The sequence below is a fragment of the Schistocerca americana genome, chromosome 2 (genome assembly GCF_021461395.2).
Source record: "Schistocerca americana isolate TAMUIC-IGC-003095 chromosome 2, iqSchAmer2.1, whole genome shotgun sequence".
NCBI lineage: Eukaryota > Metazoa > Arthropoda > Insecta > Orthoptera > Acrididae > Schistocerca > Schistocerca americana.
Genome location: NC_060120.1, coordinates 1,058,763,896 through 1,058,785,394, shown reverse-complemented (window position 1 = coordinate 1,058,785,394; position 21,499 = coordinate 1,058,763,896). Strand labels below are relative to the sequence as shown.

General features: G+C 40.8%; 1 protein-coding gene across 1 annotated transcript in view; it reads right to left on the bottom strand.

The window, feature by feature from the left end:
• The window catches only part of LOC124596343 (putative leucine-rich repeat-containing protein DDB_G0290503), a 97,214-nt gene that overhangs the window by 22,707 nt on the left and 53,008 nt on the right, over positions 1–21,499 (bottom strand). Inside the window, exon 3 of the mRNA XM_047135446.1 lies at positions 11,664–11,813. Within this exon, the coding sequence (XP_046991402.1) occupies positions 11,664–11,813 (150 nt within the window). The remainder of the gene's footprint in view (positions 1–11,663; positions 11,814–21,499) is intronic.

Here is a 21,499-nt window from a genome sequence, read left to right as displayed (position 1 = left end):
CAAATGTTGATGAACTAAGCCTTTTCAGGGTAGCCTATGCTGGATGTGTTGCTCGCAGTTAAGCCTGTCATCTGCAGGGTGTGGCATATAAACTGGATCATAAAGGCAAGTTTGAATAAAACTCCTCCAGGATTCCCAATACATGTCACTGTTCACTGACATCTCAAAGAATATGGGCCTCATAACACGGGTGGGAGAAAAGGTACACAAAACACCAATTTTCTTGTTATGCAATGGTACCTGGTGCATTGTATGTGGATTTTCTGTTGCCCAATAACTGCTGTTTTGGCAACTTATATACCCAAAAAGGTGGAACCATGCTTCATCACTCGTGATGAGCCTTAGTGGGTCCAAGACACCTCTGGCAACATTTCTCAACAGCCATGAACAGAAGTGCACTCTCTTCTGCAGGTCAGGCTCCTTCAGTTCTTGTAAAACACTTATAAGGTTTAGTTTTAACTTTAGTTCCCTTGTTGACTTACAAGATAACTTCTTGTCATTATCTTCTGAATCTTCCCCTTTAATTCTGGTGTGCAGATAGCTGGTGGTCTGTTCCTGGGAGCATTCTGAACCAATCCTGTATGCACTCATTCAATTCCCATATGGTTCTTTTTGCAGGCACAGAATGTCCTGGAAATTTCTCCTGTAACAAATTCTTTGTTTCCAGAAAAGGTCCAGTGTGATTGAATGCTTCAGCAATGACAACATGCTCAGGTAATGAATATTGCATTATCGCACACTCACACTAACCAGGCTTCACACAAAGAGGTCTTTTTCTCAACTGGTTTTGGCAAGTTTCACTGATTGCAGCTGCAGGTGCTTCACACAACGATGAAGTTCTGTGCAGTGTTGGTACACCAGAGGAAATGTTTGGTTCATGTGGTACTGTTTGGACAGCATTTCTCATTTTCCATTATTACTGATGCACATGCATGCACTGGAATGTTATCATTGTGTATGACAGGTCAGTTTTAAATGTCACACACTGAACATGGATGCCTTAGAATTTCAAACACTCAGCCATCTGATCCTGCTGGTTCTCACGTGCAATATTTATTCCTGTAGGCTTTTGTGATCATAATGGTAATGAATGTAATTGGTTTTTCTGAGGTTCAATGATGGACAATTTACTGTGAACCAGTTCAGAGCATTTGGAAATAAGTGGTTGGCATTTAGCTCTAGGTCAGTGGGAGTTTTATTATCTATCACAATACTTATGCCATCTAGAAACATTGTAAAGTTGCTAGCTTTGCTTGAGGACAGGGGTGGGTGTATGAGAAATAAACATAACTCCATAAAGTACTGTTCCCCAGTTGGACACTACCCCTCCTACCTTCACATTGTTACCACCTAACGTCATTTTCTGTTGTCTGAAGATTTGAGTCAGTTGCCCATTTGTCTTCAGAGTCCACAGTAGCATGCTTTCTCTATAAGTATTCCATGACTAACATAGTCGAAGGCGTTAACACGTCACAAAATATGCCAACAGGCAATGTCTTCTTGTCAAGGCATTCCAAAATGTTATTGGTAAATGAAAATTTAGCTTCGGTTGTGGAGATACCTTCTCTGAATCCAAACTAGTTTTTACTAATTATTGTGAAGTTTTTCAGGTGATTGACTATCTTGGCATCTGTCAATTTTTCAGGGATTTTAGAAAATGCAGTCCAAATAGAGATGTGATGACAGTTTGTAACATCTTAGACATTGCCTTTTTTTGTAGAGAGGCTTTAGAAGAGCACAGTTCATCCTGTCAGGGTGTTTGAGAGAGGCACTGAGTATATGAAGTAGGAGAGTACTGAACTGATTGCAGTGAGCTTTTAGCAGTTTTTTGGAAATATTGTCAACAGAAGTTGAATTTTTACTTCTTAAAGAAATTATGATTCTGTTTACTTCTTGTACTGTTATACGGGCTATACCTCTCTGTTCTAAAGAATATGGGAAATAATTTTTTCAGTATTTTTATGGGCTATCCCAAGGAGCCATTGTGTCCTGTTCAGGTACACTGAACAATTGTTCATAAAATCTTTTTGTCACAATCTCTTGATTTTCTACTTGTCTACTTTCATTATTGAGAACAATGCTTTCAGTCCTACTGGGGCAATTTGCACGAGTATCACTCCTTATCAGTTCCCATACAGTTTTGATTTTGTTACTAGATTTATTAATTTTGGAGCATAGATACAAACTTTTGACTTCTGAATAACTTTACTTAGTATTTTACAGTATTTTTGATAGTGATTTAACTGAATGGAGATATTTGAATTTTTTGAAGTGGTGTACAGCTCTAGTTTCCTTTTAGATGAAATCTTAAAACCAGTGGTAATCCAAGACTTTTTGGAGAGTTTTTTGGTTTGGATCTTATGTATCCTTTCTGGGAAGGTGCTTTCAAATATCAGTTTCACTTGATTGCTGAAAAGATTGTGCTTGGAATTAGCATTATATAAATTAAACATATATCTCCCATCTACAACTTGGGGATGTGATTTGAAAGTCTGCATAGTTTCATCATTACTTATCTTTGCTATTTTCCAGCAGGGGCTACTTTCATTCTCATAGGTATTTGCACTGTTAATTGTGAGTCTTTGTCCATTATGGTCAGAGAGACCATTCAAGACTTGCCTGGTAGTTGTATCACCTATTTTGATCTGGTCTATAAATATATTATCAATGTCTACTTGTACATGAATTTACTCTAGTAGGAAAACAACTATGGAAGCAGGATTATACATGGATGTCAAATTTTCTAGGTCTGATCTGTCTCTGGAATTTGTCAGAAAATTTACTATGAAGTTCCAAAGAACTATCACATCTCTTTTGCGTTTAAATATGAGAGCATCTAACTGCTCCCAAAAGAGACAGAAATATTTCCAAGAAACAGCTTCATCCCATTTCTTTTCACCAGCCAATCGCCAAAAGCAGGCTGTCTATACCCATTCCTACAATTTACTTGTGCTGTAGTGCACTTGTTGTTCAAATTTTATTGTCCTAAGTTCACAGTGTTCCTTGCATTTGTAATTATGTTACAAATTATGGTTACTAGCTGATTTTTCCCACACCAGTGGAAGAGAATGTCATGAATGGTGTAAAAATCTCTATCAAATCTGTATATTTCGATCCTATGAATATTCATGAAACTGTTGCAGATTTCTGCATGTCTGTTTGTAGCTATTACTGCCTTGTTTACACATGAGCATTGTGTTAAGTCATGCTTGTGTGCAATATCAAGTACAATTATGTTAGAATGCTGTTCTTAAGACATTAGCAGCATGCAGATCTTCATTGTTTGTACAACATCATTTGAACCACCACAGATCACAATGTAGTCTTCCTTTGTTATTTTTGACAAATATCAGTTGCTGTTGATAGTACCTGGTCAATGCAAGCACCTGGTTTGGTATAGGCTGAGGCATTTATCTTTGTCAGCAGTTTTTATTTCATGGGCAACACCTCTAAGGTGACTATCACCCAGTAAAAGTATACTCTTTCTTCTGGAAGCATTTGTTGTGTTAGTTACTTCTTCTGTCTTCTTGAGCATCAGAATCATACTTTCTTTCCTTTTTTTCTATTTTTCAAGAGACAATTTCAGCTTGTATGGACACACAGTTTGCATAATTTTTACATCCTTTTCCTCTTGGCATATTATTTGCTCATTTGTTGATAAAGTTCTTTATGTGTCACATGAGAATTTTTTATTATACATTCAGCTGATGACTATCTAAAGGCCAGTTTCTATTAACTATGCTTGAACCTTTATAATACTTACTGTCAGTGTAATAAGTCATATTACTTTGAAGTTTAAGTAGACAGTCACTTCAAATAAAACTGTTATTATGATCACATCAATGCTGATCAGTAGTAAAAAGTAAACTTCTCAATTTTTCTTTCATCACCTTTTCTTCCCCTAAAGATAGTTAGTGAGTGAAACTTGAATTCAACTTCCATCATATGGTATCTTAATAATATCACCACTGTGATTACTTTTTACACAGTTTATCCAAAATTTACTTTTTAGCTATGCACAAGCATTGAAATCATAGGTTCTTTCAATTTTATGAAAATGCCCACAAATAACTTCTGCATTCTAAAATTAAGTCACTGCTTGGACTCACTACAATTCTTTCACTAATAACACATTGAGAGGCCATAATCCATGGGAAGTCACTGGATGCGATGTCAGTCATTGGCTACAGAAGCCTATGCATTTCATTTGTCTCCATACAATCTCAGCAAATATGAATTTCTGATGCTTTACATTCCAGTCTGTGGCAATCTGTCCACAGTAATCTATCAATCATCCTGTGTAGCCTTGTGGAGGTGACATGACATTCATATGTCAGAAACGCATGATCACCCTGTGTAGCAGTGTAAATGTGGTCAGTGCAATACTGAAGATCCACCCTAGAAACTGTCCACCTCAGAAACTTGAATTCTCATGTAATCTCCGATATTCTACGCCCCGTGTGTGTTGCACTGATTATATCATGCAATCAAAGTCACTTAACTTGTGGCATGCTGCCATGTTCACCACACACAGACTGTTCAGGTACTGCATCTATACCACTCTGAATGCCACAACTAGCTATGAAATTATGGTGTCGTATGAGGCACATCTTTAAATGGGACAACCTTTCCCAGGCTTTCAGTCATCCAATTTACTATTCTCATACCTATGGATTACTACAGAACTTATCTCTTCTATTGGCTTCAGATAATATTTTTCAAAAATATCTAAAATTATTGTCTGAGTTTCAGAATGAACATGTACAGAAGTACAGGGTGTCCCTTTCAAACCTCTCACATTTCAACGGCTTGGAAAAAAATGACAGTAAATGTAATAATGAAGTTGGAGCTTATGCTAGAGCATCTCAAAGTATTTATTTAATAACCATAAGGACACCTCTACCTGTGACCCATTTGTAGAAAGAAGAATATTACATCTGTATTAAATTTCTTGCCATGTTCTTTGTAATATGCCCTCTGTTACAGGTTGAAATGGCATTAGTGATATGACATCGTATAGGAAAAACATCCAGTCATTCACAAATTTCCACAAGAAGAAATCCATAAGGGATGATGTCGTGGGGAGGAGTTGGAGTGGAGGGGAGGGGGGGGGGGGGGAGGGGGGAGGGGATGTGGTGGCCAGGCGGCAAGTCCTCCACACGCAGGCTTACAAATGGGGAAATTTTGTATCCAGGAACTTGTGAACAGCTGTCAACCAATGCAGCAGAGCAACATCTTGTAGAAAGATGGTTTAAGGTTGCAGATCCTGTATCTGAGAGTGTACAAACTGCTGCACCATGTCCAGACGCACTAACCCATTAATTGTATTTTCTGCAAAGAAAAATGGCCCAACAATCCTGTCGTGCATTAATCCACACAAGACATTCAGTTTAGGGTTATCACAAACATGTTCAGTGATAGTATGCTGATGATGTAAGCCCAAAATCTGAACATTATGCCAATTAACAATTTCTCATACATGAAAGGTTGTCTCATTTGAGAATAAACATCTTTCCAGGAAGCTGGTATTCGCGTCAATACATTGCAGCATATCCACAGAAAATATTTGTCTGCACAAATTGGTCAGCATCAAATGTTCCAGAATTTGCACTTTGTAAGCATACAACTGAAGACACAGGTGTACTGCACAGTGTAATGTTGCTTGGGGTATATTAATTTGCCTAGATATCTGGTAAACTTATTTACAAGGGCTTTTGAGAAACACTTGTCTGATGTCCTCCACTGTCTCTTACAAAACAGTATGACACGTACAGCTAGAATATTTTAGAACACTTCCAGTTGCCAGAAACATACAATACCATTCCTTAATTGTTTTTAAATCAGGTACCTCACATCAATACAAGCTATGATACTTCCTTTGCACAGGAATCAGCGATTTTGTTGTTGCAATGCACACATTGCTCTTGCATGCACTGCTGTGCAGTTGCCATTTTGACTTTGTGCAATAATGTTGCACTCTGGCAGCAATAGTTGGCATGTCTGATATAGGAATACAAATTCTTTGAGATGTTTCAGCATATGCTTCATAATGGGACTAAGCCAGAGAAGGAAAGAAGACAGAACAAACATAAAAGCATCCACCACAAGAAAACCATTAACTTGGGACATATCATCACTACCTCAGAGTAGTACATTAAAAGCCTGCAGCACAGAAAGTTGGGCAATGCCCCACGATGCCCACTGCTTCATACATGCATTGTTCTTTTTGGCTTGGTCTATATAATTTTGGTTTTATTCTGAATAAAAAATTTCATTAATTTTGTTGACATTAAGTAATTAGTTAATTAGGGTTTTCTACAAGTCTAAGTCCACTGCCAAATTTCCATATTTTTGTGGTTGTCTTGTGTAACTTGCACATTGGTCAGCCACAGCTAGACAGACACATGTATTGTGCGTGTAGTACCAGTGAGTGTGCTGTCTGTGCATATCTGAGTTTGACCAAGGGCAGACTGTGATGGCCCAGAGGCTCTGTACAAGCATTTCAGAAACTGCAGGACTTGTCAGGTGTTTGAGCAGTGCTGTGATGAGTGTCTTCAACATGTGGCAAAACCAAGGTGAAACCATGTCCCATGGCGGCCACCATTCATTACAGATGTTGAACATCATAGGCTGGGCAGACAGGTAAACCATAAGGGCAATGATCTGTGGCAGAACTAACATCAGACTTTAATGCTGGAGAAAGTGCAAGTGTGTCTGAACACACAAAGCACCAAACTCCTAACGATGGGCCTCTGCAGCCGATGACCCACATGTGCCAATGATAACATCACCACATCAGCAACTACAACTGAAATTGGCATGTGACCAGTGGCACTGGATGTTGGCACAGTGGCAGAGCATTGCATGGTCTGATGAATACCAACACCTTCTTCATCATGCCAATGGGAGGGCATGAATCCATTGTCTTCCTGGGGCACAGCTCCTTGATACCTGCACTGTGGGACAGAGAGAAGCTGGCAGTGGCTCTATAATGCTCTGACAAACATTCATCCATGGGTCGAGTGGAGCCTGTGCGAGGCACCATGATGGCCAAAGAGTATCATACACTGGTTGCAGACGAAGTACAGCCCTTCATGAAAATCATATTTTCTGACATCAGAGGCATTTTTCAACAAGATAATGCACCATGTCACACGGCCAGGAGTGTGATGGAATGGTTTGAAGGACACAGTGGCAAGTTTCAGTTGATGTGCTGATTCCCCAAATTACCAGATCTTAACCCAATCGAGCACACCTGGGATGTGACTAAATGTGGCAGCAGAGATCATCAAACCCCCCTTTGAATTTACGGGAATTAGGCACCTTGTGTGTGCAGATGTGCAGCCAACTCCCTCCAACAAACTACCAATGTCACATTGTTTCCATGCCATGACATACTGCCACTGTTATCCATGCCAAAGGTGGACATACCAGCTATTAGGTACATTGTCATAATGTTATGGCTGATCAGTGTATACGTCACAAGACTGCAAGTAGACACAGTCCATTTTGAGATAAAAATGCATAATATATTAATGTTTCTTGGCTTCTGGAAAGTGTGTTCCAGCCATTTTCCCAATTCATTATAATTGGCTTTCATTACAATTGGCTGAATCACATAAAGAGTTTCATTTGTTCATATTTTCAGGTATTTTTTTATCACAATGAAAATTAAAGGCTTTAATGCCAGCAATTTAGAAGGAAAGGTAACAACTCACTGAATAGTGGAGACACTGAATCATCAACAGGCACATGAAAAAGACTGAAAATATGTTAGCTTTACAACTAATTCCTTATCAAGCCAAAGTACACACACACACACACACACACACACACACACACACACACACACACCTGTACAATTACACTGTGCTGGCTGAATAAACATTTCTGTTCAATGGCTGATTATCCATTGTAGTTGATTGTGTATTCAACCAGCACAATGTAAAGGCACAGGTGCGTGGGGTGATTAGGTGCATGAGTGGGTTGGTGTGGACGCAAAATGTATGTTTAGCCATCAAGTATATCTCTGAATAATGATTTGTCCAAAACATAGCAACATACTTACCCTATTGACTACTCATTACCTCGGCTATATGGTGAGTTGTTAGAAATTACTCCTTCCATTATTTGTATTTACATAATTACCTGTTTCTAAGAAAGATCTCTCTCTCTCTCTCTCTCTCTCTCTCTCTCTCTCTCTCTCATTCTTTCTCTCTCTTCTGTGGGAGTGGAAGGTGAGGAGGATGTGGGGTAGCTAGTAAACAGTGGTTTCAGTTGGCTGAGACTGCAGTCGTGTGTGTGTGTGTGTGTGTGTGTGTGTGTGTGTGTGTGTCTACATCTATTGTTGATGAAGGCATTAATGACCAAAAGCTTTATTTGTGAAAGTTTTTTTGTCGTGCCTATCTGCAACTCAGCATCTCCGCTATATGGTGAGTATCAACTTTCGTTTCATAATATTGTTACATTCTATCCTGGATTTTCCATTGTTTTATAAAAATGAACATAGATTCCCTAGACAGAGATCTTGCAGTACTCAGCTCCCATTGTGCTTCCAAAAGGTCCACAGCATTGTCAGTATTGGTGCTCACATTGATGTAATGTTCCTTGACTTCAGAAAGTCATTTTATACAATCCCACATTTATATTTAGCGAAAAAAAAAATACAAAGTTACCAAGCATCAGACCAAATTTATGACTGTATTCAGTTCCTTGCAGAGAGAACTCAATACATTGCTCTCAGCAGAACAAAATCTACAGATGTAAAAGTAATTTCATGAGTACCCCACAGAAGTGTGGCAGGACTTATAATATATAGAAATGATTTAGTGAATAAAGGAAAATCCAGGATGGAATGTAACAGTGTTATGAAACGAAAAGTTGCCACTCGCCATATAGTGAAGATGTTGAGTTGCAGACAGGCACAACAAAAAGACTGTCACAAATAAGATCCTTGTGAGTTAGGCCTTCATCAAAAATGGACGACAAACAAACACACACACACACACACACACACACACACACACACACACACACACAGATGCACTCATACTCACGCAAATGCAACTCAACCATGAGTCATGTATGTGTGAGTTGTGTTTGCATGTGTGTGTGTGTAAGTGTGTGTGTGTGTGTGTGTGTGTGTGCGTGTGTGAGTTGTGTTTGCATGTGTGTGTGTGTGTGTGTGTGTGTGTGTGTGTGTGTGTGTGTATGTGTGTGTGTGTGTGTGTGCATGTGAATGTGTGTGTGTGATCTGTTTTTGACAATGGTCTTACTGGCCAAAAGCTTATTTGTGACAGTCTTTTTGTTGTGCCTATCTGCGACTCAGCATCTCTGCTATATGGTGAGTGGCAACTTTCCTTTTCATAATATTGTTAAATGATTTAGTGGATAACTTTGGAAGCCCCATGAGGCTGTTCACAGATTATGGTGTTGTCTAATAGGAGATAGCAGCATCAGATGACTGTAACTAACTGCAGGAAGACCAACAGAGGACTGGTGAATGGTGTAGGCTCTAGCAGTTGACCCTGAATGTAAACAAATGTAACATATTGTAGATACATATGAAAACAAATCTACTGCTGAACAATTACTCTAATGTTGACAAACTGCTCTAAACAATAACCACTGTAAAATATCTAGCAGTAACCATGCAGAGCAATCTTAGCTGGATGACCATAAAAACAAATAACAGAAAAAACTGATACAGACAGGTACACAGGAAAAACTTTATGAAATGTAATTCATCCATGAAAGAAGTGGCTTATAAAACACTTGTTCAACCAATTTTTGAGTACTGCTCATCAGTTTGAGATCCTTATCAAGTAGGATTAATGGAAGAGGTAGACAAGATCCAACAAAGAATGGTGAGCTTCATCATGCAATCATTTAGTCAGCACATGAGTGTTGCCAACATGCTCAACAAACTACTGTGGCAGATGCTACAAGAGAGGCAATGTGTATCATGTCTACCATGGCAATCCCAGAAGAGTAGTTACTGGACAACATATTACTACCTCCCACATAGGTCTTGTGGAATGACCATAATGAAATAGCGAGGTTGTCAGGTTGTTCTTATTTCATGCCCCATTAATTTGCCATTTATCACATTAAATTTGAATGTTGCATGTAAGCAGTATATGTTTCTGTCATGAATGGTAATACAGACTGCTACCGCAATGTGTTAAGAGGTAGTTCCTATGATCTGCAGGCAAATAGCAAGCACAGTCATACCATATGTCACTGTAGGCACACTGGTGATGTGAATAACCACATGAGGCATGAGAAGACATTTATCACAGCAACTATAGATATCAGGGACCACCCAACATTTTGGTATGAAACAACCACTTTTTCTATATCAAATATTAATTATTAGAAAACACTTTTAACATAATAAATGCTAGGGGCAGTCCAAGAGCCATTAAAGCTTCTTTACTATTATTACACTATGTGGTAAACTAATTGTTAACTACCAACAAAATCTAAATACTTCTGATGTCATATGAATTTTGCTAGTGATTCTTGTTGTGCACCAAGTAAGTCAGTCAGCATAAGGAATGTACAGTCAGAAAGAGGGTCTGAACTTCATGTCAGCTGTGCTCTTGGTTTTCAGTATCATACAGAACTAAGTGTATTAGACTGAATAATTGTAAATTATTATACAGTGTTTATCAATAAACGCACTGTGATGACATACTGGACCATTATTTAAAGTAGATATGTTACCTGCACATCCAATCACAGCCACAAAAACAGACCTTGGTAGGTCAGAATGTCTCCAGTGCACTACAATATATCAGTGAGAGGACCACATGGAACAGGAAGGAGGAAGCCCGGTGTATTGATTCACAAAGGTAATCTAAGAAAGATTTATCTTTTCCTTGCAGTCTCAGGTGAAAAGGCAAGCTCAGTGTATTTGTACAACTCATAGATCACCCTCTATTGATTTGTGGCTATTCTGATAAAGATCTAGAGAGATTTAGTGCAAGCCTTCTGTCTGAAGAAGGAGCCACTGGCTCCGAAAGCTTGCCAATTACAACCACCCTTTGTGTGTGTGTGTGTGTGTGTGTGTGTGTGTGTGTGTGTGTGTGTGTGTGTGTTTGTGTGTTCTGCCACTGCTTGGGGAGCAGATTTTTTTATCTATCCAATATATATGGATTACATATGTTGTACTATCCATCACTGTGCATATGTTGGAAAAACCAGCTTGTAGCATTTTGACATTCATGTATGCTGATGGTGTAAACTAAAAATTGTATTTAGGGCTCACTCTAGAAATGAGTGAGAAGTACAAATCTTGACAGATAAATAACATGAATTTCTTGTTGTCACATCTCCCTCATCATTCAATTTGGAATTTCTCATTCACCAAATGGAGTTTCTCCCTCTCATTGGTTAGCATTTTCTACTGCAATCACAGTACCAGAGGCATGGAAGTTTGAGATTCATTTTTATTCCTTTCTCCTATTTCCCTTCATTGAGTCATTGTTCTGTTTTGTGTCAATTGTGGTGGATTCATTGCTGTTGGTTGTCCATCATATATAGCAAATTATTGTTACAGTCTAATCCAAACGCAAAACTTTTTTATTGTTGTAAGTACCCTACCTTTATGTAAAAACATTTTACTGTATATTAGTCATTTTTGTGTAGTATATACTCACTTGTTTGCTTTCAAGTTCTTTTCACACTGCAAGTGTTCTGAGAGCAAGTTCTCAAATTTTTTTTCAGCATCCTTAAGCTCTATCTGAAGTCCCTCTTGTCTGCATTCACTCTGTTTCCAATCACTTATCATATTTCTTTCTGACTCATTTCTAAAATAAAAAAATATTTTAAACAGCTTTAGTTTGTAAAATGGCCCACAAATCTTATATTGTGTCTTCATAAAGTAGTGACACCATATTTTAAACTGCTAACAAATGAAAAAAAATAAATAAAAGAGTCTGCACACATATTGTGTCAAAACCAACAACTTATGAAATATAAAACTGCCAAACCACATGGTGGTTATGTTGATATACAAAATAAGAACAATATGTAAAACTACATAAATTGTGATATATATAAATAAATTAAACATGTCAAACAATGGAAAAAAAACCAAGGCTGGAATAACAATAATATGAAAGGATGGATAACAATAATATTGTTACATTCCATCCTAGATTTTCCATCGTCTGAAAGGATAGATAGCTGCCGGTGACATAGAGGAAGTATTGAGCAGCAAATGGGCACAATGAAAAAGACTCCTAGATATCATTCAGCTATTAGACTGAGTTCTTCATCAGACATAGGCAACAAAACATACACAGTGCTGCCCTGGGAGCATGCAGCAACAGGATGGTTGACTGTTAAGTGCAGCATTGGTGGTGGTGCTGGAGGGAGGAAGAGGGGAGGAGGTAAATGGGAGAGGACAGTTGTAGAGCAGGGTAAAAGACTACACAGGTATGCTGACAGGATACAAAGCACGTGCAGGGCTCGAGTGGGGGCAGACAGGTTAATATTTTTCATGTCCATATAGGACATGGCACAGTGGTTGCAGCTAAGCTGGTAGATCACATGGATGCTTTCAGAGGTGGCCCTGCCTTTGATGGGGTAGGAGAGTCCTCTGACATGACTGGCATAGGTGGTAGTGGGAGGACATAAGGAACAGATCTTGCATCTAGGTCTATTCCAGATTTTGTGAACTGCACAGGTGGGTACTCTCCCTCAACATATCTTTTGTTCCCATAATCCTCTGGCCCCAGTCTTCACTACTCCCTGTCCTTCACCTGCCTACCACGTTCCTGCCTCCACTACAGCCCTACAGGTGTCTTCAATCCCACCTGTGCACTTGCATTTTCCTTTCCCCTTCTCTTCTACACACATCAAAAAAGTTTTGCATCACCTCATTTCCGCCGGCCGCGGTGGTCTAGCGGTTCTAGGCGCTCAGTTTGGAACCGCGCGACTGCTACGGTCGCAGGTTCGAATCCTGCCTCGGGCATGGATGTGTGTCATGTCCTTAGGTTAGTTAGGTTTAAGTAGTTCTAAGTTCTAGGGGACTGATGACCACAGATGTTAAGTCCCATAGTGCTCAGATCCATTTTTGAACCTCATTTCCAAGAGTCCTGGAACCTGTACAGAAAATTGGAATAGATATTAACATAAACATCATTTCCGCCCCTTTTATTGCTCATAAAAACCATATGTTGCATGTTGTACCACCATACAGTGAGACCTTCAGAGGTGGTGGTCCATATTGCTGTACACACCGGTACCTCTAATACCCAGTAGCACATCCTCTTGCATTGACACATGCCTGTATTTGTCATGGCATACTATCCACATGTTCATCACGTTGGTCCAGATTGTCCCACTCTTCAACAGTGATTCAGTGTAACTGGTTGGTGGGTCATATCGTCCATAAACAGCCCTTTTCAATCCATCCCAGGCATGTTTGATAGGGTTCATGCCTGGAGAACATGCTGGCCACTCTAGTCGAATGATGTCGTTATCCTGAAAGCAGTCATTCACAAGATGTGCATGATGGGGGTGCAAATTGTCATTTATGAGGATGAATACCTCGTCAATATGTTGCCAATATGGTCACACTATCGGTTGGAGGATGGCATTCCCTTTTCATACAGCCATTATGACGCCTTCCATGACCACCAGCAGTGTACATCGGCCCCACATAATGCCACCCTAAAAGAGCAGGGAACCTCCACCTTGCTGCTCTCACTGGACAGTGTGTCTAAGGCATTCAGCCTGACCAGGTTGCCTCCAAACACGTCTCCAATAATTGTCTGGTTGAAGGCAAGTGCGACACTCATTGGTGAAGAGAACATGAAGCCAATCCTGAGTGGTCCATTCAGCAGGTTATTGATCCCATCTGTACCACGCTGCATGGTGTCGTCATTGCAAAGATGAACCTTGCAATGGACATCAGGAGTGAAGTTTCACATCATGCAGCCTATTGTGCACAGTTTGAGTCATAATATGACGTCCTGTGGTTGCACAAAAAGCATTATTCAACATGGTGGCATTGCTGTCAGCATTCCTCTGAGCCATAATCCGTAGGTAGCGGTCATCCACTGCAGCAGTAGCCCTTGGGCAGGCTGAGTGAGGCATGTCATTGACAGTTCCTGTCTCTCTGTATCTCCTCCATGTCCGAACAACATTGCTTTTGTTCACTTCGAGACGCTTGGACACTTCCCTTGTTGAGAGTCCTTCCTGGCACAAAGTAACAATATGGATGCAACTGAACTGTGGTATTGACCATCTAGGCATGGTTGAGTTACAGACAACACGAGCTGTGTGCTTCCTTCCTGGTGAAATGACTGGAACTAATTGGCTGTCAGACCACCTCCGTCTAATAGGAGCTGCTCATGCACGGTTGTTTATATCTTTGGGTGGGTTTACTGGCATCTCTGAACAGTCCAAGGGACTGTGTCTGTGGTACAATATCCACAGTCAACATCTATCTTCAGGACTTCTGGGAACCGGAGTGATACAAAACTTTTTTTGAGGCGTGTACTTCTTTCCTCCTCATTTTGCACCACCCTGCCCCCCTTCTCCAGCATAACCCCCTAACACAGAAGCTAGCACCCCACCATCCTATCCTTTACATGGCCCTGCATGCTCCCAGGGCATCATTGGCATCTTTCCCCCACCCCTAACCTGCTATCCCTCCCTGCCACATGTCTCCTCTGCACCCACTCTACCCACCCCAGAAAAGCTCAGTGCTCACCTCAGATGTGGTTGCAGTCAGGCCTTATCACACAGTGATTGTGTGTGTGGGAGTTGTGCTTGTATAAGTGTGTGTGAGTTTTGTTGTCTATGTCTGCTGAAGGAGAAGGCGTGACAACTGAATGGTATCTAGCAGTCTTTTTCATAGCACCTGTCTGTTACTCAGTACCTCTATGTGGCAAGTAGCTACTTGCACATTCATAAATTAAACATATGATATAAATTTAGCTTCATGTTGTGCATTGTAACTTATATTTATGAGCAAGGCAAAATACCCTTAGACTTCAAGAAGAATGTAATAAACCAAATTACAAAGAAAGCAGTTGCTGATAGGTGTGACAATTACCAAACTACAGTTTAATAAGTCACGGTTGTAAAATACTAACACAATTATTCATAGTAGAATGAAAAAACTGATAGAAGCAGACCTTGGAGAAGATCAGTCTGTATTTTTTAGAAATATAGGAACACACAGGGCAACACTGATCCCATGATTTATCTTATAAGATAGGTTATGGAAAGGCAAATGTATGTTTATAGAAATTGTAGACTTCGTGAAAGCTTTTTACAATGTTGACTGGCATACTCACTTTGAAATTCTGGAGGTAGGGGGGGTAAAATACTGGGAGCAAAGGGCTATTTAAAACTTGTATAGAAATCAGACAGCAGTTATAAGAGTTGAGGGGTGTGGAAGTGAAGCAGTGGTTGACAAAGATGTCAGACAAGGTTGTAGCGTATCTCTGATGTTATTCAATCTGTAGTTTGAGCAAGCAGTAAAGGAAAAAAAGAAAAATTTGGAGTAGGAATTAAAGTTCAGAGAGAAGAAATAAAAAAAGCCTTGAGGTTTGAAGACAACACTGTGATTCTGTCAGAGATAGCAAAAGACTTGGAAGACAATTCAGTAGAATGGACAGTGTCTTGAAAGGAGGATATAAGATGAACATCGACAAAAGAAAGACAAGGATACTGGAATGTAGTTGAATTAAACCATGTCATGCTGAGGGCATTGGATTAGAAAACAAGACACTTAAAGTAGTAGATAGGTTTTGCTTTTTGGGTTCAAAATAACTGATGATGGTAAAAATAGAGAGGATATAAAATGTAGACTAGCAATGCCAAGAAAAGCATTTCTGAAGAAGAGAAATTTTTTAACATTGAATATAGACTTAAGTGTTTGGAAGTGTTTACTGAAGGTATTTGTCTGTAGCATAGCCATGTATGGAAGCGAAACACAGACAATAAACAGTTTATACAAGAATAGAATAGAAGCTTCTGAACTGTGGTGCTACAGAAGACTGCAGTAGTTTAGATGGGTAGATTGCATAACTAATGAGGAGGTAATGAATAGAATTGGGAGACAAGAAATATGTGACACATCTTGACTGAAAGAAGGGATCGGTTGATAGGACACATTCTGAGACATAAAGGGATCACCACTTTAGTATAGTGGTAAATGTGTGTGGGGGGAGGGGGGGTGGGAGGGGAGGGGCTAAAAATTGTAGAGGGAGTCTAAGAGATGAATACAGTAAGCAGATTCAGAAGAATGGAGGTTGCAGTATTTATTCAAAGATGAAGAGGCTTGCACAGGATAGAGCAACAAGGAGCGCTACATCAAAGGAGTATTTGGACTGAAGACCCCAACAACATATATATTCATGTACTCACTCAATGAGCACAAACAATTTCTATGTATATATGACTGTCAGAATGTTTAAATGACTTTGTGTACTGAATAAAAATAAGTACTGTGTTTACAGAGACAGTGCACTTTTTCTATTCTAATGCATGACCACAGATAACAATGTTGTTTCTTGTAGATTTCAGAGGAGAGTTGTATAATACATATGGTTATAAAAGATTCTTATCTTTTTCAGAACAATTAATTCCATAAAAATATAGAAAACTCTGTGGCTGTTAAATAATGTTGTTCATTTATAGTGTTTTGTAAACTTCTTTGGGTAAAAGTTGTTTTAACAAAACTAGTTTCTATCTTTTAGCTTCAGTGTCTCTTTGGATACATTTAGCCTACAATCACAGTGGATTTTTCATAGTGATTCAGTCTAAACACATTAATGTGTTTTATATACCCAGCTATGTTGTTTTGGGATGGTGAGAGAGTTTGCGTTAACTGTGTGAGGGAAGTGGTGACAAAGTTTATTGCCCTTTTTTGTAATACTGTTCCTATGTGTGGGATGCTTGTGTAGTTCTGTTCTGTATCTGTTGCATCTTGCAAAGGCATGCTCATACTAAATTGATATTACATAAATTACTGCAGCAAACAATGGGTACTGAATAAAAACTATAATCAGATTGTTCAACAGAATGCAGTTTGAAGGACAATCTCTTGAATTACAAAGAGAGAGGGAAGTGACTGGTGAGTATTTTTTATGCCTCCACTATCATAGGGCTCAGCCACAACAGAAAGTCATTACCACAAATCTATCACATACAATTTTCACGCAAGTACCCTCTAGGGCTACCTGGACCAGGCTTCACTGTAACTGCCTATTTATGTGGTTGCTATTAGACGCTCAGCCCCTTTTATCTTTTCTCACAGTACTATGCATGGACTAATCTCTATGTACAAATATATTTGCTGTTATACTGGATTATTCTTGTGGATTGTTTTTTGGATTGTGTACTATGTTGTGATACTTGTACTGAACTTGAACTGTAGAATATATCAGCTGATTGATATGGTGCACTTTTATTTATGTTGCTAGCTACAACATAAGTGTGATAATTGTAGTTGAATCTCGTGTTATGTTGTGTGGACATGGACACAGAGCAGCATCAGCTGCTATCAGGCCTATCCACAGAGGTCATTCTTCAACAATTCTTACAACAGCAGCTGGAAGAACAGAAGTAGCAGGAAGCACTCTTGGCCAAATTGCTTACCAATCAGACTGCAATGCAGCCACAGTTGTTCCTGCCATACAGTGAAATGACTGAAGATGAGATGTGAATGAGAAGCGACTCCAGAAGCATTTCACCCCATGTACGGTAACAGATCCTGCAACCATTAAATTGCTCTTCTTGGCTTGCATTCTGCCCCAAACATATTGGGTGCTTTGCAAGCTTGTCCCCCTCACTGAATTGGCTCAGTATGATTTTGATGAAATGTGTGCTCTCTTACATGCCAACTTTCATTGTAATTGACATGTTACATCATCATGAGTGGAATTCTGCTAATGTCATAAACACCACAGCCAGTCATATTGCGCCTGGACAGCTGGACTACAGGGGCTCAGTAGAAGGTGCCATTTCATCACTCCAAACACTAAGGAATCATAAGCACAGCTTATGATTTGAGATGCTACTTGCATGTCCCCAAAAAGGTATGTACAGTGAAACCTCTTTAAGCCAATCACTTGAATTTTTTTGAGAAAGTGTTCCTCTGGGGGGGGGGGGGGGGGGGGGCGGGGTTCTTAAAGGGTGACCGAGGTAAAATGAGATGCTGAACATAATCTCTTAAACACAATTAATAACAACAATTGCTACAATGAATAACAAGCTCTTATAATGTATTAATAACTGTAATAATAAAACTGTATATACCTAATCATTTACATAGTAAAATACACACAAATTGGCATCTGCACACACTTTTTCATGTTTGTTTACACTCACATTCTCATATTCTTTTTCCAACTTGTCTGTCAATACTATGAAAGGCATCACCTAATAGAATTGCCTTTATAGGCATTTCACTATCACTGTTTTGATTGTCACTATGCTGAGGATCTGGTTCATTTCTTCAATGTCTTCCCAATTATTGTCACTCTTGAAGCATTAAATTTCTTTGTTCACTGTAGAAATGTCCAGTTCAATACTGTCAGCGTTGAACAGATGACAGGATTTGTATTGATTCATCACCATCTTCTTCTTCTGCAGCATCCACTGTTTGTGAAGACTGAAAACCAATTAATAAAGCATTGTCTAATTGTTCCATTTTTCAATTCATTTCACTCATAATTAATCCAACTGACAATATTACTTACAGTCACAGACTTAGGTATGTCATACTGTTATAACGTCAAGTTGAACACATATATTTCAAAGACGACACAATACATGTAAGTCACAGAGCAAGTATACAAAGTAAGACATGTGTACACTGTAACAGTCAAATCAGCACTGAGTCCAAGCCTAGCGGCCGCTGGCTGGCTGGTAGCTTAGGTGGCTTGGCTGCTGCATGGCTGGCAGACAGTGCCGCATGTAGACGCACGTAACTGCGTGGAGGCACTTTGAAAGATCGGCGAGTCACAACACTTTTCCCCCATTTGAATTTTTTGCACTGGTCTTGATGGAGGTGGCCCATAGATTGCTAATGTCCATAGGTGTTGTTTGACTGGCCGTAAAGTCTCAAGCAGGAGGCTTCCCATACGGACGGAAGTGTCCCCGATGATAACGGGTCGAGATGACAGGAGACGTAGGGGTCGAATCTGCTGGGGCCCCATTGCGGCAAGTTCAGTTGTTATAACAGGAGACATGGGTGATGTGTCGGCATCCATAGAAGAAGGAGGCGAGTAGAGTTGCTCTGACAGAAGATGGTCATCCGGTTCCTGCATGGGCGTCTGGTGGCGTCCGTTCTTGTGCTGGCACCTAGATGATGGTGAGAGGGCTGCGTTGTGAGTAATGAGAGATTCCAGTATCCCGAGCATCAGGTAGAGCCGAAGGTGGTGTAGCAGCATCCGGAACAGGCGTTGCCGGCACACGAGGCCGAAGCTGGACCGAATGAGGCACTGCAACACCCATGTCCATCTGGATTTCGTACAGGCGTCAGCCACGGTGTCGTAAGATACAGCCAGGACTCCATTTTGGCTGCCTGCCATAACCTCGTACCCATACAAGGTCGCCGGTGGTGAACCAGCCAAACGAAGGCACCCACAGCCGTGAGGTGGAAGGCCGCAGAAGATGAAGTAGCGTGCGGGGCTGTCGGCCATGTAAGAGCTCAGCCGGGCTGTGGTCGCCCATGGGGGTGAAACGGTAAGAAGCCAGAAATTGGAGAAGCACATCATCATCAGCAGCAGAAGAAGTCAGGAGTTTCCTCACCTGGGCTTTAAATGTGTGGACCAGTCGTTCAGCCTCACCGTTTGATTGTGGGTGGAACAGAGGGGCTTTGACATGCATGACGCTGTGACGAGCACAAAAATCCGCAAATTCGGAAGAGGCAAATTGCGGACCATTATCAGTAACAAGAGTAGAGGGAAGGCCTTCCAAACAGAAAATGCGAACAAGAGCACTTGTGGTTGCCGCGGCGGTAGGCGACGTGCAACGGACAATGAAAGGAAAGTTAGAGTAGGCGCCAGTTACGAGTAGCCAATAAGTACCTAAAAAAGGTCCTGCAAAGTCAGCATGAATATACTCCCAGGGCTTCTCAGGTGAAGGCCACAGTGGCAAAGATGATTCGGGGCGGCGGCCTGTGACGCACAAGGGCCGCAGGCAGCGACCATGTGTCCGATTTCAGAGTCGATGCCGGGCCAGTACACATGACAGCGCACCAGAGATTTTGTGCGAGAGACACCCCAGTGCCCTTGGTGAAGGAGGAGCAAGACCGAAGCACACAAAGACACACGTACCACAACACACGGCGAAGCATTGTCGGTGGAAAGGAGGATAACACCATTCCTAGCTGTGAGGCAGTAAAGCAAAGCGTAGTAGTTCTGCAACAGATCAGAAGTCTTAGCGGACGGACGATCTGGCCAACCCTTCTGAATACAGCATAAAACCTGGGAAAGGGTAGGATCAGAACCCGTAGCAGCCGCCATTCAGTCCCCGGTGATGGGGAACCCATCCACAACCCGCTGCTCGGCAACATCCAGGTGGAAACACAAAAGTTTGTCCCTATCAAATGCCAGATCAGGACCCGTGGGAAGGCGAGACAGTGCATCAGCATTCGCATATTGAGCCGTTGGCCAGAAATGAATCTCATAATTGAAACGAGACAAGTAAAGAGCCCAACGCTGGAGGTGGTGTGCAGCCTTGTCGGGAAGCGACGTTGATGGATGAAACAAGAAAATAAGTGGTTTGTTGTCCGTAACAAGATGTAATTTGGATCCATAAAGAAAAACACCAAACTTACGAAGAGCATAAATAATGGCCAAAGCTTCTTTTTCAATTTGGGAATATTTTCGTTGGGCATCCATGAGCGTTTTGGAGGCATAAGCAATGGGTTGTTCAGAACCATCAGAAAAACGGTGCGCAAGGACTGCACCAACCCCGTATTGAGAGGCGATGGTGGCAAGAACAAGATGTTGGCCAGGTCGATAAGTAGCCAGGCATGGGGTCTGTTTCAGCATAGTCTTCAATTTCTGGAAAGCCCCATCGCATGACGCGGACCAGTGAAAGGGCATGTTTTTATGCAACAGGCAATGCTACGGCTGAGCCACCGAAACCGCAGATGGTAAAAACCTGTGATAGTCTGCTATTTTTCCCAAGAAAGCCTGCAGTTCCTTAACAGATGTAGGGTGAGGAAGGGCATCGATCGCAGGGACAGTTTGCTGAAGTGAACGAATACCATCCCGAGAGAGTTGGAACCCCAAGTACATGATAGATGCCTGAAAAAATTGGGATTTCTGAAGATTACACTTAAGACCGGCAGTCTGTAAGACATGAAAAAGTGTGCGGAGATTCTGAAGATGTTCTTCAGTGGTGGAGCCAGTGACAACAATGTCGTCCATGTAATTGATACACCCAGGGACAGGGAGCAATAAGTGTTCCAAGAATCGCTGAAAGAGAGGAGGAGTGCTGGCAACACCGAATGGCAATG